General features: G+C 36.8%; 1 protein-coding gene across 20 annotated transcripts in view; it reads right to left on the reverse strand.

The window, feature by feature from the left end:
* INTS6 (integrator complex subunit 6) overlaps positions 1–16,393 on the reverse strand; it is a 39,193-nt gene that overhangs the window by 13,034 nt on the left and 9,766 nt on the right. For all 20 annotated transcript variants that reach the window (XR_015284661.1, XR_015284665.1, XR_015284662.1 and 17 more), the window contains 3 exons: positions 9,057–9,146; positions 1,912–2,095; positions 812–937 (listed from right to left, as the gene is read on the reverse strand). Coding sequence is in view for 16 of the 20 variants with exons in the window: in XM_086881358.1 (XP_086737484.1) it covers positions 812–937; positions 1,912–2,095; positions 9,057–9,146 (400 nt within the window). In the remaining 4 variants the exon portion in view is untranslated. The remainder of the gene's footprint in view (positions 1–811; positions 938–1,911; positions 2,096–9,056; positions 9,147–16,393) is intronic.

The raw sequence follows: 16,393 nt of genomic DNA on the forward strand, positions 1-16,393 counted from the left end.
GTCAAAAGTATTAAAACTTAAGACCAGTATTAAATAACTTTTGTAAAGAGTTAAAAACCTATAACCCCAGGGAAGTCCTTCCTGCAGTTAATATTATTTCTAAGAATAGCAGATAGTTGTCAGTAAGAATGTCTGCAAAAACACAAACTGAGAAACCAAATAAGCATTGAATGTTTACAGGATGAACGCCCCAAAAGGCAATTATCTGGAGCCCTTCATAATAATGTTTCCTTTTCCTCTATTGTCATTAACAGATAACCTTCAAATCCAAGCGTTAAAGAAATGATACACATGACTAATACTGCTTGACTCCTTACTGCAGCAAAATAAAACTTAAATCTCACAAACTTCTCAGTAACATTCAAAGAGGGACCTACCTAAGCCATTTACAATGAGAAATTATTGCCACACAGGTGTATTTGCTATTTTAACTCTTAACACAGCCACTTTACTACACTGAAGAAAAAAGGATAAGCCCAGGTCTTTTGATATCGTGTCATTTACATTTCTAGCTGGTTGAAAACTGCTTAAAACCCATAAATCCCTTTAACTGTGCCTGACATGAACAAACACATTTAAGACTTCCTGAGTGGTTTGACCAAATGCAGAGATGTCTGGCAGCTACAGCCAGTATTTTGAGACACTATACAAAGAGTTTCAGAATTAACAGGTAGGTCCTTTCTGTAGTTAAGTCTTTCAAATTGCAATAGCTTCCCTTTTGACTTGACAACTACTATATTAAGTTCACTAAGTTACATTGACAACAGTCATCCCTGTTATTTGACAGCACAGTGTAAAAAATTTCAAGTACCATCAATTGGTGAGGGATCTGGACCAGCTTTTTCAAAATTTATTACCACTCCACTTTGTACTTTTTGCACCAATGACTCAAGACATTGATTCAGCATTCTTGGAGAGCACACACAATATGATCGACCTAGAACAAAACAGTCAGGGTTAAAACTCTTCAGTGTTTCTGCCCTTATTTTAACTTGGATCATTGAAAACTGTTCAACCACCACACACAGCTGATTTATGTATGGATCACTGATTTAAAACTTTTCCTGAACACTCCCTCTTTGTTTAAGCAGCAAAGCATCCTAGTGAAGCACTGATAAGTGCCTCATCAGAAATGTTTGTATTTTAGACCCCTAATGACTAACTCCAATTCTTGGTTGCATTCATGGAAAATGGGCTCCCCCTTGTGACAGACATCAACATGTAAAATGGTCCACAAATTTCAGTCAAAGCATTTACCAGTACAGCCTACCTACAGTCAAAAAGCAGTGGAATCAAATCCTTTTAGAATACTTTTCAAAACCCTTTGTTTCTTCTCCATCACATTCCCTCTGATGCATCAGAAGAATCATCACATTTTTAAAATGTAATGAACTCAGTGCCTGAGTTTGATCTGGAATATGATTTCTACAATATTATCAATATGAGCTAAAACTGAGACAAGTATCAATTCTGCAGAATTATTATGCATTCTGAAAGGCATTCTACATGCTCTGGAGGGGAACACATGAAACAACTCACTTCCTTCACTTTAGCTTTTTTAGACCAGAAAATGACAGGAATTTACCAGAACTGTATTGCAGAACAGATTCAATTATTACAATTTCTAATCGCAATATCAAGATGTAGTAGAAAAAAGTAAGTTCTCTTACAAAACATTTCCAAAGAACGTATATTCACTCTTCCAAGACATGCTACATTTAATTGTCTGTATAGTTTTAATGCTATATGCGTCTTCAGTTTCATTATAACAGTCTTGAGAGTTTTTACAAGCACTGTAAGAACTTCAAAATCCTTATTCCATGACAAAGAATCACACAATTAATTGAATTAAACCAAATTAATTTACACTTCAGAAAGTAATGACTTGTCAAAGGAAACAAAAGCACTCACCTCCTGTGACTTCACACATAGGTGTGATAGCAGAGTCATCCACAGGTACCCCTGTCATCTGCTCTGATTCTGGTGCTGTAATACCAGGCAAACGAAGAACCAAAGCAAATAACCTCTGATCCCATCGAAAGGGTTCCTTAGTCAACTCACTTCCAGGCAGAGGGGAATTGAGAGGTAAATGGAGCTGGAAAGTAATTTAAATCTGTGAATACATAGCTTATAAAGTAAACAAAAAATCAGGTTACGTAGCAATGGCAATTCACTCTATATAAGCACACTTCTCTCTCCACACACAATACCTCATTAATAAAACGAGACAAGCTTCTAAAGGATAGCATAAGGCATTCAGAAGATCCTAGATGCTCTTTTTGCATCTGGATACTTCACACAGATAAGTGGGAAAAAGAAAGCTTACCCAAACATTCAACTACAGAATCCCTGAACAAACAGATTTGCAACAAGTAATTGCAAGTTTCAGAAAATTTGATACATCCCTGGCTGATGATAGCCCTGTCAGCAAAAGCAAAACTCTCATGTCACCTGGAGCACTGCAGCAACAAAAGGGGGAAAAAAAATCCCCAAAGCAATGACTCAAGTAGCACAAACAGTCCTATTAGCACACCAAATACAAGGGGATTAAGCCCACATGCTGAAGCAAACTCAACATGTCCTCATTTTCTCTCATGCAGTGTCCAAAAACATCCCAACTCTCAACCCTCAACTCAATACTAGCAAGAAAGTATTCTTGCTAGTCTGTTCCAAAACTTGATGCAAATCCACACAAGCACTCATTATATATTGCCTTAATTTCTAGTCCATAGTGGTCAAACAATTTACAAAAAGCTGTTAAAGGTTTGTTTGCTTATTTTTAAGAGATAGCTCAAAAGCATTAAAACCTGATTTCCAAAACCAGATACCTCAGCTATTTCTATTTACATAATAGCAGCATTTCATACTGGGAAAAATACATGTTTGAAAAGCAATCAATTTATTGATACAATCTTGAAGCTACTAACAAACATGACAAAACTACTCATAAAATAAGGCCAAGAATCAGAATATTTTGCATTTTTCACATACCTGATGATTCCTCCAGAATTCCTCTTTTTGGTTATTCAAGCACAGAGTACATGAAAGACCAGAACTATTTTCTCCAAATGTTTCATGTTTTACACAAAACTAGTCAAAGGGAGCTCAGCTGGTTTATAACTGCTTGACATAAATGTCTTTCCCATCCACAGAAAGAACCACAAAGACTGCCTGACAATGGAAACTCAGTTAAAAGACTAGCCACATTCTTAGTTAACAGCCTGGAATCCTGACTTCAAGAAAACTGAATTGCAAGCACTCCACCATCCTCACTTGGGCCTATTAAGGAATGCCATTCAAGCTTTCCTACTTAGATCTGACTGAAGATACTATCTCCAAAGAGTACATTTGATCCGCAAAACACACCTATGTAACAGCATTGTTTTCTTTTGAGCAGCATATATACGTATTTTTTACTATGTATATTTATATATATAAATATTCTGGATTCTGCACAAACAGTATCATGAGTTTAGTTTACCTCAAGCTATAATATATTTCATTGGCTCGGCTGGTTATATGGAGAGAAGCCCAACACTCAAGAGTAGTCAGAAGCTGGCCCTTGTGTTATGCACATATTACTATCAGAAAAGTTTTCAGACTAAGAAAAAATGCAAAGCAATTGTCATGAAGTCAAATGTCCTCACCTTCCCTCCTACAATTTAATTCCAGTTACATTTAACATCCTTTAACATTTATACAGGTGAAGTTATAGATTCAAACCACCTCATTCACAGACATTAGTAACTTGGTCTTGTCACCTTCAGTTGCCTTTTTTAAACTGGTATTGTATTACCATAGCAACTGCATACATAGCAGAAACTAAGATGAGCCTGGAATTCTACATCTTACATTTCATTTCTTTCCCCACGCATATTTTAAGATGAAGGCATGCACACATTTCCCTCTTTCTCAACAGCCAGTATGAAAGATAAAGGTAGAACGAACTAATTAAGGGAAGGTTACTTACCAGCTGTGGTCTTCAACATGTGACTGTACACAGACAACACGTGTCCTCCCAGCTTAGTACTAGAAACCAGCTGTTTAGTCTCATCACTTGTTTGCAGGAGCACACAGAAGCCCTACCATTCCCAAATGCTACAATGATAATGCTACTACACAATCAGTATGCACCTTATGCCATTCTTCCTGCCTTTAAAACAACTAAAATATTCCAGAACTACAAGGGGGTGGAAGATGAGGGTTCTCGAAGATCTCTTCAGTACAAGGCTATTGGTGAACAGTTTTGTTTATTCTCAGTACTTGTTTCTACCTACATTTATACAATCATGAGAAGCAGCACAGTTTAAAATCTTGGTGTGGGGGGGAACAAAAAAGGGATCCTAGAGACCCTAGAATGAAAAAAAGCTAGATATAAGCTTTAGGACACACTGCACTGGTCAGGCAGTCTGAGAAAGACACTAATGATCATCTGGCAATGGCTGCACATACAGGCTCATCCATTAGAAGGGGCACCAATAGGACTGCTTAAGCTTTAGTACCCAGATGAAAACAGGTAGCTCCATCTGGGGAAATCTCACAAGAGGGTATTAGAAGACTAGGCACTAAAGTAAAAATATGGCTACAGTCAACTTCTCTTTTTGTACCAAAAAAAAAAATCTATTGGCAAGTAACCTTCCTTGCATGCTCCTCTGGTACTCAAAAAAAGGATAAGACATCTCACATTCAAAGCAAATGTAGCCTTTCATCCCTAAAGGAGCAAGGACAGGTAACCACTCAAGCCCAGCTGAGAACAGTCAGCTCTTGACAGACTGCAAAACTCTACTTAGAGTCCTCAGTAATATTATGTTCTCCCATCTTTTGCCATCCAATCCTATGCAGTTATAACACACAGAAAGACACAAACTGTTCTTCCATGGGAGATAATTCAAGGAGATCCCAAAGACATCAGTCAACTGACACACCATGTCAATGTCATGATATATTTGGCCATTCCAAAGCCAGCATTAGCCATCAACAAATACTCACTGACCTGATAGTTACGCATCAAGAATTCACACATCAAGAGCTCTGGAGCTCAGTGACAAAGGCTGTGAACCCAAAAACTGCTGCTAACAGGAATAAGGAGAAAGAACGTACATTTAATGATACTTGCCACATATTTCTGCAGAATTTGTTTAGAAATTGGAAGCTTTAACTGGAGGAACTATGATAAAAAAATATAGAGCATTTAGAGTTCCTGATTATTCTTGACAATAATCAGAACCAGCAGAACCTTGACTGTGACACTTGTCACAGTTATTACAAGTGCAATGCAAGGTGATCAATTCTAGGAAGGATCAATGTGACAATGCCAAACAGATGTGGTATGAAGTCTCACAAAAATCACAGATTCCTCCTGTAAGAGTCTCTCATAACTGGCAGATCAGAAGAATGGCAATATACAGAAACCAAGCAGCATTGCTCATGATTTTTGCTTGTATAATCATTTATCAGAATGCATCAATACACTAATAACTCCATTTCAGTCTTGCAGACAAGTTTAATGCTACTTAGAGGGTATGTAGAGGGAAGACAAGGTAACATAGCTCAGCAGTTGTAAAACGCGAAAAGTGTGTTATTTTATAATATGAAAAGGAATAAGAAACCCCTTCAAGCATTTAAACATTTGCTTAATGAAAGATGAATAATGGGCTAAGACTGAATTTGGGGGATCAGACCAGAAGCAAAAGTCACTCCATAATGAATCCATAACATGAGACCAAATAATTAATGACAGTTGACCAATAGTATGAGCCCATCCCCTCCAAGTTCTGACTGGAATTTGTGAGTCCAGGAAAGAGTCTGGTCAACAAGCCATGCAGAACATAGAATTGATGCTGGCACTTTTCAGTGCATTGGCACTGATGCATTAAAAAGCAGTGCCAGAAGGGACAGAACTGAAAGTCTTACCGACTTGTGCAGGTGGAAAAAATATAACAATATAATTTCTGTTTTCAGTCTGAGTAACCACACCCATGAGAGACAAAGTAGCACTCACTGAAGGTTAAGGCTTCATCTGCAACACCCATTTTAAAATCCACAAAGGAACAGGACGTCTGAAGAATTCAGCAAGAGATCTGCAACAGGGTGTTCCCATAGTGATAAACTGATTTCATTGGTAAGAATGCAAATGTTCATCTGAATGACAAAGCTTTGAGAAAACTTGCCTCCAGGTTCCACACTGGCTTCGAAGGCTTTCCAAAAAAACCTGAACAAAACACCAAAGCCCAACATAGTTGGTTCTCTTGTACATATGTCTTAAAAGAACTAAAAATACACTGCCTCAGTCAATGCTAAGAAGTAAAAACATTGTTGTCATAGCCAGTGGGATATGATCACTTCCAACACCAACTCTGAAAAGCCTTCCCAAAGACAAACCCAAAGAACAGAAGAGACATTTGAAAGTGACTGAAAAAGCTTTGTTAGTGAACCAAAGAGGAGCAATGAACTTCCGTATCTCCAGGGTGGTGTTCCTGTACTAATTCTAGTTCATTTCTGCCTGTCCAACTTGAGAGGTAACTGTAAAGGACGCCCAAGGTAGACTAAGAAAAATTCTCTTTAATAGGACACACACTGACAACAGCAAAAGAATATCCCTGAAAGACAGCAGCACCCTTCAGTGCTCTGTTCCTCTTCTTTGATAGTGTTAAGAATGTTCTTACCAGTACATCTATGGCACAAAATAGGAAAAAAAAGTCACATCCTTTGCTGGGTATGAAACATACACCCAGTACACACATATGGAAAAGCATTCAAACTTGCATTTTGTCTTGCAAGAAGAACAGCCATCACTTTGCCTTCTGGAGGAATGGAACATCTTTACATTGGCTTATTTGTAACAAAAAAGCCCCACAGAAATTCACTATTATTAGAGCAAATCCTGCATTTTTAAAAGTATACTTTAATAATCACAAAATTGTAACACTGGGCCCTATTTGACAAAACATGACACAAACTCTTGGTGTAGCACACACTTATCAGTCAGCATTGCTCATGAGACAAGTCGAAATTAAATAGATTAATGCAGTCACCAGAAAACCCTTTTTCTCAGCCTAAGTTACAACAGTTTAGAGATGTGAATGTATGACCAAATGGTTGCCTGACTCTAGAAAATTGTCTTCTTGTGAAGACTAAGATGAAGAAGTTGTATCAGCATTAAAAGGAAAAGGAACAAAAAAAAAACCCACCAAACCTGTTTTTTTTGGCTGGCTATAAAAGTCCTGATTCTTGTTGTAAAAGAAAGAGCTTAACTACTAATGCAGCTTTCTTACCTAAATCATTTTGAGTAGCAAAAAGGAAAGGAAATGTAACATAGAAGCATCCCACTGCATACACTAGAAGGAACACATGACAGGTATACAGTCCAGAGGCTTTGGATTGTTCAGGGCTTTGTCCAGTGCAGCTTTTACTATCACCACAACCACCGGACAACACATCCAGATCTCTTGATCACCCACACAGTTAAAGATTTTCTTGTTATGCAATCAATTTCCCATGAGACATCTTGCAGCTGTTGCCTCTTATCTCAGCTCTGGGTACCTCCAGGAAAAGACAAGCTCCCTGTCCCATTCAGCCTTTGCAAAAGTTGGTAAAGCACTCCCCACTCTTCTGAAGACTGAACAAACCTGGTTCTCAGCCTCTACCCAGACGTCATTACATTCACCCTCTGAGCACCTGGGTGTTCCTCAGTCCAGGATGTCAGTGCCAAATTTTACAAGTCACCTGACAATAGAGATTCTCCTACTCAAGGAAGGAATTGCACAGTTAAGAGATTACCCAACACACTGTTCTGCTGCTAACAGCACTGCATTTGCAGAAGACTCCAGCAGTGTCACACTAATCTCTTATACTCAGTATTTTCGACTGCACACAATCAATCACAGAATTAATCTGAAAATAGCTTATTGGGTAAAAAACAAAAGTATTATGAAGTGAGGTTTCATACAGATAACCTACTTGTTACCATGGATCCAGGAATTCCCTTTCAGTTACTAGCTATGCTTGTTAGGAGTCCACACAATTATGCGATCATTCAACTCTCTTCAAGTCATATATTACAAAAACCACTCAAATACCACTTTTCATACAGACAAATTCTGTAAGTGCCGTAAGAATGCAATATAATACATTATTAGGAGAAATCTGAGTAACTAATGAACAGCAAAGTGCAACAAGTTAATCTGTTCTGTACAGTCAAATGTGGTGCAGCACAGTCAAAAGTCTGAATTCTCCTCTTATGTTTTAAAATGGACCTTTGGATATTAACCTTTTCCCTGAAAAGGGAATTAGCTTAGGGATTTGCTGCAGTTTGTTTTGGTTGTTTGTTTTGTTTTTTTACTACGGTATGGAATGGGAACTGAGCTGGCCAGACCAATCCTACCCCTTGCAACCACTTCCATCTTTTCAAGAAAAAAATTCAAAACGGCCAGTAAGTTAAAACAGTTCAGTACCTCAGCATTTGCTACACCTTTGAGTTTACCAGATGTCTGAGTAGGTACTCTAGTATATTAAGATCTCAATTTTAAACTGCTCTACAGATTAAACTTGGAATAAATTTCTTCAGTTCTTATCTTGAATTACAAAGACTACTGATTTCATTATAATCATTTTAAGAACTCAGTGTGAGAGCAGTACGTGTATCACATACTCCCTAGTGGCCACATCCTTTGGGAAATCACTACATTAACTTGGGTCTGTGCAAAAAGAACTTATATCAAGACCAATTAAAGACACACAGTCTTTACAGAAATCAACTTCTGCTAACATATTTGAAAAGCCATGAACTCCCTAGACAGAAAGAGCAAACTCATTCTAAACTCAACAGACCAACAATTGTACCACAGGTTTCTGTTACATGAAGTAAGGAAAAAAGTTATTTGGTTTTTTGTAGTGCTATTGCATAAAATTACTTGAAATTAAAAACAAGACACAAGTAATTTTAAGCTATTAATGAGCATTCATCTGAGGAGCCACTTATGCTCCTTCTGTAAACAGTATCAATGTTTAAACAGTATTTTTAGTACACATCACTGTAACCAGAGGTTAGATCTTACCTCTTCCTGTATCCCACTGGTAGTAGTTAATTTACTTCCATCAGTAACTGTTATAATTATTGCTGGCTCCAGAAAAAATGGGTTTCGTCCCTAAGGGGAAAAAAAAAATTACTTAAAATGATGTAACAAACTCTGTTCAGACATTAAATAGCCACTGATATCCACTAACAAAACAACAAAGCTTGAGGTATTTATTCTCATATACCACATAGTAGAGCACAATGGGTTTCTGAGCCTTTTTACAGCCAGACCATGGAAAGCAAGACACTTAACATGCCTGTATTCAATGAACACATACACAAACAGCAAAAATTGTTAACACAGGACTTGAAGAATAATGCTTGCTAAAGTATTCTGACAAACTAGCAGAGAGTTTAGAGACACAACCATCTCCTTAAAAGGTACTTCCAATTCCCCCTATTCCAGGGCCAATTTTGTGATTTAATTGCTGTGTGTCCAAGAAATATTTGCACAGTATCTTGTGATCATGATCCCTGGGTTAAGAACTAATACTCTATGTATTAAGACTGGTATAAATATCACCCGTTCCATTCTGATCAAAGATGAACACACATGCAAAATCTACTTCAACAAATACTTGAAAAATAAACAAACATTCTATATGTATCATTTAAAACAGAAACATACACAAGGCAAGATATTCTAGGATCCCAGCAAGACAGGCAGCTAAGCTAGCTGTAGCAGAAACTTGAAATCAGTTATTGGTATTTTTTTTATCTACTGCCAATATTCTAGGAGCTTCCTGTGCCTTCTGGAAAAGAATTTTGAAGTATTCCACAGACATGTCAACTCCAAGCTTAGGTAACACATTTCACTCTACCTAGAGTTAATAACAGACTGAATAAAAGTCACTACAAGATTGTGTTTAGTAGGTCCTGTTCTTCTCTTGCTAACCTCAAGGCCTTGTTTTTCTTCCTCAGGAAACAAAGAAAAATGGAACTAAACCTTCAGCCTAGTTCTGCTTATACAGACAAGTTCTCATGAATGCTTATGATTCACTCTAAAAGTATGGAGAGAGAACCAGCAGGTTTTAAAAGATCTTTTAAATCCATTTTTAGAACCCTCTAAATATAATAGATCATCCACTGATTTTGTGCTTCAAACAGAACTACTATTTAACAACCTGAAATATAATTGGTGAAGAGTATCCAGTTTGACTACTGTGGCAGCACCACATTTATAGTGATCAATATTTTCCCAAAGCTTAGTGAAAAAAAAATTAAAGTTTCCTTTTCAAATGGCATACCATTACTACAAAAAATAAGCAAAAATCAAATTAAAACAAAGACCAATGTCTCCCATGAAATCCAAGCTACTTGATAATTTAAACGATTATTCAAAAGAATTTAAGGCTGCTCAAAACACTACATTTTAATTAAAATAATTACCTAAGAGTATTTAGCCTCATTTATTTCTTAGCTGCTATAGTATGTTTTTGTGCCAACTAATAGTCTACCACAACTGCAAAACATCAGCTGGAAGCTAATTACATTGCACTGAAATAATACAGAAAGCAGAGTTTGTAACTAGATATTTTTCTCATGAATACTGATCATAAAAATACTTGAACACTATTGCTAATAAATTACTGTAAAAAGGAATTGACAACTGATAAAAATAACAGATTTAGAATATCATAAGCAATATCAAGTTAATATTGCAGTGCAATTTCAAATACAAGTATTAAAATTTTCATCTCTGACAACACCTACCTGGCTGTCCTCATAATCTTGATAAACTTCTTTTATTCCTTCATTGTACTTGGTCTCTTTTTTTCCCATCTACAGTTTAAGCCTTAAACAGTTTTGTCTTAGAATGATTATGAAATTACATGGGAAGAAACTAGAGTTGCTACACTTGAGCTCCCTACAAAACACATCTGAGGGTGAAATTCTTCATCCTCAGTCTACTCTTTATAATTTCACAAGCATTTTAAATATACAAAGGATAGCATTAGCATACTAAGAATCAACTTGTTTTCACAAAGAAAATTAAAATGTATCATGGAAGAATTTTGGCAAAAATGCCCATTACTGAGATCTATTATTTTTGACTAAAAATTTGCATGTTGTTAATTTTTAAAGACCACCACTGACTCTTCTGATCCTGCTCCTTACTCCTCCTATACAAAGGCATTCAAAAACAGTATAAGTCAAATACTCCTCTAAGAAAACCCCCTCTTATTTATGTAAGCTCTCAGCAGTCAGACATCAGAAAATTAAATTCCAGAAGACTTACCAATTCTTTCAACTGAACTGCAGCACTTTTGTCAACAATTGGTTGAGAACTTCTATCTAATTACTCTAATTCTACAGTAATCACTTTCTATTTCTCATCCCCTAGAAATACACTTTAAAAAAAATCCAAACACCTAGCATTTACACATCTTGGAAATATTCTTCAAAAAGCAATTTTGAATTAATTCAAACCAGCCCAATTATTTTGGATATGCAGAGGAACAGTGAATGACAGTGTACACTACTACCAGCTCTTTGGCAGCTTACAGGTATGCTGCAATGCACTGGGGAAAGCATCTCAGGATAACAAGGTATAAATAATAAGCCTGTTTACAACTTAAATAGCAAACCAGCATGAGGTTGTATTTATTTCAGAAGCAAATTCTTTTCAATACACTGCTTTTCCTTCTGGAAGTTTGTAGCAGTGGTGAAAAATGGAAAAGGCACCTATGGTTTTAATGGCTGACCACCCTGTAACAAGGTACAAGGAAGACTTTTTTCATTCACCTGCAATCTGCATTTTAAAGGACAGACGCGCACCAAGACAACAAAAAAAACCCCCACAGACCTCTTTTGGAAACCAAGTTACTTAAAACTCAGCATCAATACCAGACAAAGTTTGCTTGGCTAAAAAGCAACAAGAGATTCAAAGCCTTAAAACTAACTTATGTAATATAACATTTCCATTTGAACAATTTGACAGCTTCACGACTGCTTCAAAACACAAAAGAACTCAGCTGCGTTGGCTGCCTTTTCCTTGGACTCCAGCTGAAGCAGTTCCATGCTCAGATAACACACAAATACAGAGCACCACTGAGCTCCACACCACTCACAAGGGGTCACTCTAAGAGGCATCCCATGCCATCCCAGCTTGTGTGATGCTCTCAGGGGGTGCTCTCACATCGACCCAGGAGTGTATCAAATTACTAAGACACATTATTGCCTGGTTAAGACCCTCACAACTAGGAAATCACTCCCACTGGTAAGTAAGCTTAACATCAAATTTCAGCATGACTAATTGATGCACACATGATTTTTTTCCCAAGTGTACAGGTAAAGCAGTTCAAGAGCTATTGTGACCTTTACACATGCAAGTAGACAACATACATGCAGGAAGAGAAGATAAATCAACAACTACTGTTATCTCAAAGCACACATTTAAATATTAATTTGTGTCACAGGTGTTTCAGAACTGAAGAAATGGATGAGGTAGAAGTACCAAATCAGAGACTAAAAATTACACAAGCAGCAACTACAACAAAAATAAGTTTTAATAGTACAGAAACCTCATACCCATGAAAGGTTAGGAGCTGAAAAAAGACATGAACTGAACTTCAGTGCATATTTTTTACCTATCACTAGGAACTGGAAAAAATGCATTTTGAGATCACAACAAATATCTAAAAGATACACTTTCATTTCAGTAAATCACAAAACTCTGCAAGCTGTATTGCACATCTATTTCCCATTGTATTATCTCAGCACAGCCTCTTCATTTTCAGAAGTATCAGCCCAAACTCTCACTAAATTTAGACATCTGACCAGGCAACAAAATAGGAATATGAATTTTTGAATTCAGTCCTGTGTTTTTCATAATTTAGAAGGTCAAGAGTCTCACAAATACTCCTAAGAATCTGTGAGCAACCACTGCTCAAAAACAATAGCTTACAATGAAATCTAGAAGTCAGAATGACAAAATTTACTACCTTTAAAGCTATTTTTAACTGATGAACAGCTTAAAAAAATATCAAAACACTGAACTTGAATTTCAAACTACAAGAGATGGTCCAAATACATCATGGTTTTCACTTCTTGTTTCTTAGAAACTTCAGTTACGCTTTAGCAAAACCATGAAATGTCTAAGACATTACCATTTATTAGAGACTTTCCCCTTCATTGCTCAAGGCAGAACACTACCAGTCAAGTACACAGAGGTATTTAACAACTGTTCTGATGATCAGTTACATAAGAACTGCAGCATCTTGTGCAATTTCTTACTAGTCCCACTCACATTTTCAGCAGCTTCGGCTATTTTCTACTATCCCCACAGAATTAATCAATGTAGTTGGCAAGTCTTATAGAACCAATTGTATTTTATGCTGTCACACAATTGTTTCCCAAGTCACAAACACAGCTGAATACACTGGCATCACTACAGTATTTTAGTCAATTTATACCTGTCAATTAAATGCTACAAAAATTACTTTGCCTTTAAGGATCTTCAATCCTTATGTAAATTTCAATTATGTATGTAGACACACACCATAACCATGCATGTAATGCACTACAGTACTAGGGAATTAATACGCTTTCAATTTTGGTAGATCAGTAAATTCTTTCCTATTACTTGATAGGAAGCAAAATGTCTTTAAACAGAAGTTTCCCCAGATGAAGCTACTCTATCGCCTAATTAATATTTATCACAAACACACTCTTTTCATTTTAAAATAGAAATTTTCTATTCTAACTCATAGAAATTTTCATCTATCAGAACACAAGGAAGAATATGCTGGGGGTGAGGGAGTGCAAAAAGGGCAGTCCAATTCTACTACACCATTTTCTTTGATAAATCTGACTGCTCACAGGATATGCCACAAGAGCACCATAATTCTGTAGCCAGACTGAAAAATACAGTACCTCTAAATTCCATCACTTAGTGTTATCTAAGTGACTGAACCTGCATGATAAAAAACTTTGAAATTGTACTTACTATGTCTGTTTTAGAAGAGAAATTGATTCCCTGAAGTGGAAGCACCTCAGTGTCAGAGCAACTTCTGTGCTTTCAGCCTGAATGAATAAGAGCTGAAGAACATACAAATTCTGTACAAGCTTAAGGTCTGACAAGATGGACTCCATGCACAACAAAAGTTACTAACTTATCTGTCTTGCCATCCATAAGGGTTTCAATATGTTTCCTTGATGCTATGGATTATTCAGTATATAATACAGTTTTGCAGTGGTAGGTCTGTCTTAGCAGAAGATCAGATATTTGTACAGCAGATATAGAAAGATCACTTTCAGAAATCACAGAAGTTCAATGAGAGCTACACCAACCAGGCTGAGTTTTGGTCAGGATAACTGTTTTGAAACATGTTAAAATTTCAAGCCATAAAAGAAATTTTAATACAAAGCAGAAATCTCCCTTGATGCCTGATTAATGACAAAGGCAGCAACACCAATCACAAAGAGGAAACTTATGAAACAACCCAGTGAAAGCCCCATTCCAGAAATTACACTGTCTCCTAGAAAAAATCCTCAGTGTTTTTCTGAAAGGGCTGTAGGACAACAGGATGATTCTTACTGTTATAGCTAGTCCCACACACACCTGCAGTATGGACAAGCATCCTCTGTCATAATACTAACATATCTTAGGTCTCCCTGCAGTACTCAAAATGTGAGGACTTGTGCTCTGCCTTTCCTTCATGCTAGGCAGCCAGGAATACTAACTAACCAACAGACAGGTTTCAGAAAGAACACAGGAAAATTCATCACCTGCCAAAGATAATTTGAGAGATCACCTCAGTATAACCAAAAGAAGATAACTCTAAATCTTAAGGGGAAAACAACTACTGTCAGAAAAGCAGGTGATAGTAGCAGGTTTTAGAAGACTCAACTGTGGTTCCAATAACTGTAAAAACCTAGTTCCTCTGTATATGTAACAATATACACATCCAGGGTGAGTAAAAAGATCACATCACTTCAACTAAGGGATGAGAGAAAGAAACAGGTTTGACAAATGTTTAAGGAGTCTTGACTGAGCCCAAGACGGTAAATGTGCTATGAAAATACCATCTCTCAACACCACCACTTAGTCTTCCAAATTAAAACTCCCATGGGTTTCACCATAGTTTCAGATGCAAAAAAATAACATTTATAAACTGATATTTGGCCAAAATAGCCAATCAGAGAGTACCTCACCTATGTGAACTTGTACTTTACTCTGTAATTGGAACACCAGCCAGCAGAGGGGGCACAAGTTAATAAAATCTATCCTCATATAAGGTGAATTGAGTAACAAGATAAGCCTGAGGCATGCTCTGTTTGCATACTACCTCAAAACACACACGAACAGGTTAATACCTCCTATCCAAAACCATATATCTAAAATCCCGAAATGTTCTTGCTTAAGTACAAATAAGTAGTAATCCATCACTGAACTATAATTTCTTAACATATGTTTAATCCAATAGTTGGTTCATGATTTCTAGACAGCATGGAAGCACATACTATCATTCCATTTCTTCCTTTTTTTTTTCTGCAGACTGCCCATCTTTGGAAGGCTCAGCCACAAACATTAAATTGTACTATAGACACATTCCCTTTGCCTTTGAAGCTAGCCACCTCCCCATCTTAAATTGTTTTGTCTTTTGGACAAGACCTTAAAAACAGTTTTAGGAAGACCTTTTATCAAGGTCTAAATCCATGCACCCATTAACTCACCATCTTCCCTTCCCCGCCAAAAAAAACAGAAAATGCTTGTCAAGCAGTAATGATTTCTCCTGCATTCATTCTTACTCTGAAAGTCCACAAAATTGCAAAAATTTTACAGTAAGGATGGCTACCAAAAAATATCTTTCCTCCATGAGGTGAGATTACAAAACCTAAATTCAGCTGTCCTCCTCCATAGATTACAGCAAGGTTATTGTAGGAAAATTAATTTCCCACATTCTAGACAATTCTTAAAACTATGTAACAAAAACCTAAGAGGTAATGCCCAAGACATGGGCTAGTCACAGTTCCTTAATCGGAATACCTATGTAGTATTACAAGGCAGTTACTTGGCTTCAGTTTCATTCCTTACTGGCATTACAGATTAGCAATGGATGAAATAATTTTTTGCACGCATCCTGTTCATACATACCACTGTTTGGTGGTAAAATGCTTTCTGCATTTCAGGCAACCAGGAACAAATTAAGTTATAGACTTATATAAAAAGAATTTTAAAGAAAAATCAGTTAGCAAAAGGTTTTCAAAGCAGAACATAATTGTAATAGCTCAATTGCAATAGCAGACTTTTCCTAAAGCTGAGCCAGAGATCAAACTCCTCAGCACATCAGCTACAGAACTAGGGGACAATTC

This window comes from Cyanistes caeruleus, chromosome 3 (assembly GCF_971803275.1).
Source record: "Cyanistes caeruleus chromosome 3, bCyaCae1.hap1.1, whole genome shotgun sequence".
Lineage (NCBI taxonomy): Eukaryota > Metazoa > Chordata > Aves > Passeriformes > Paridae > Cyanistes > Cyanistes caeruleus.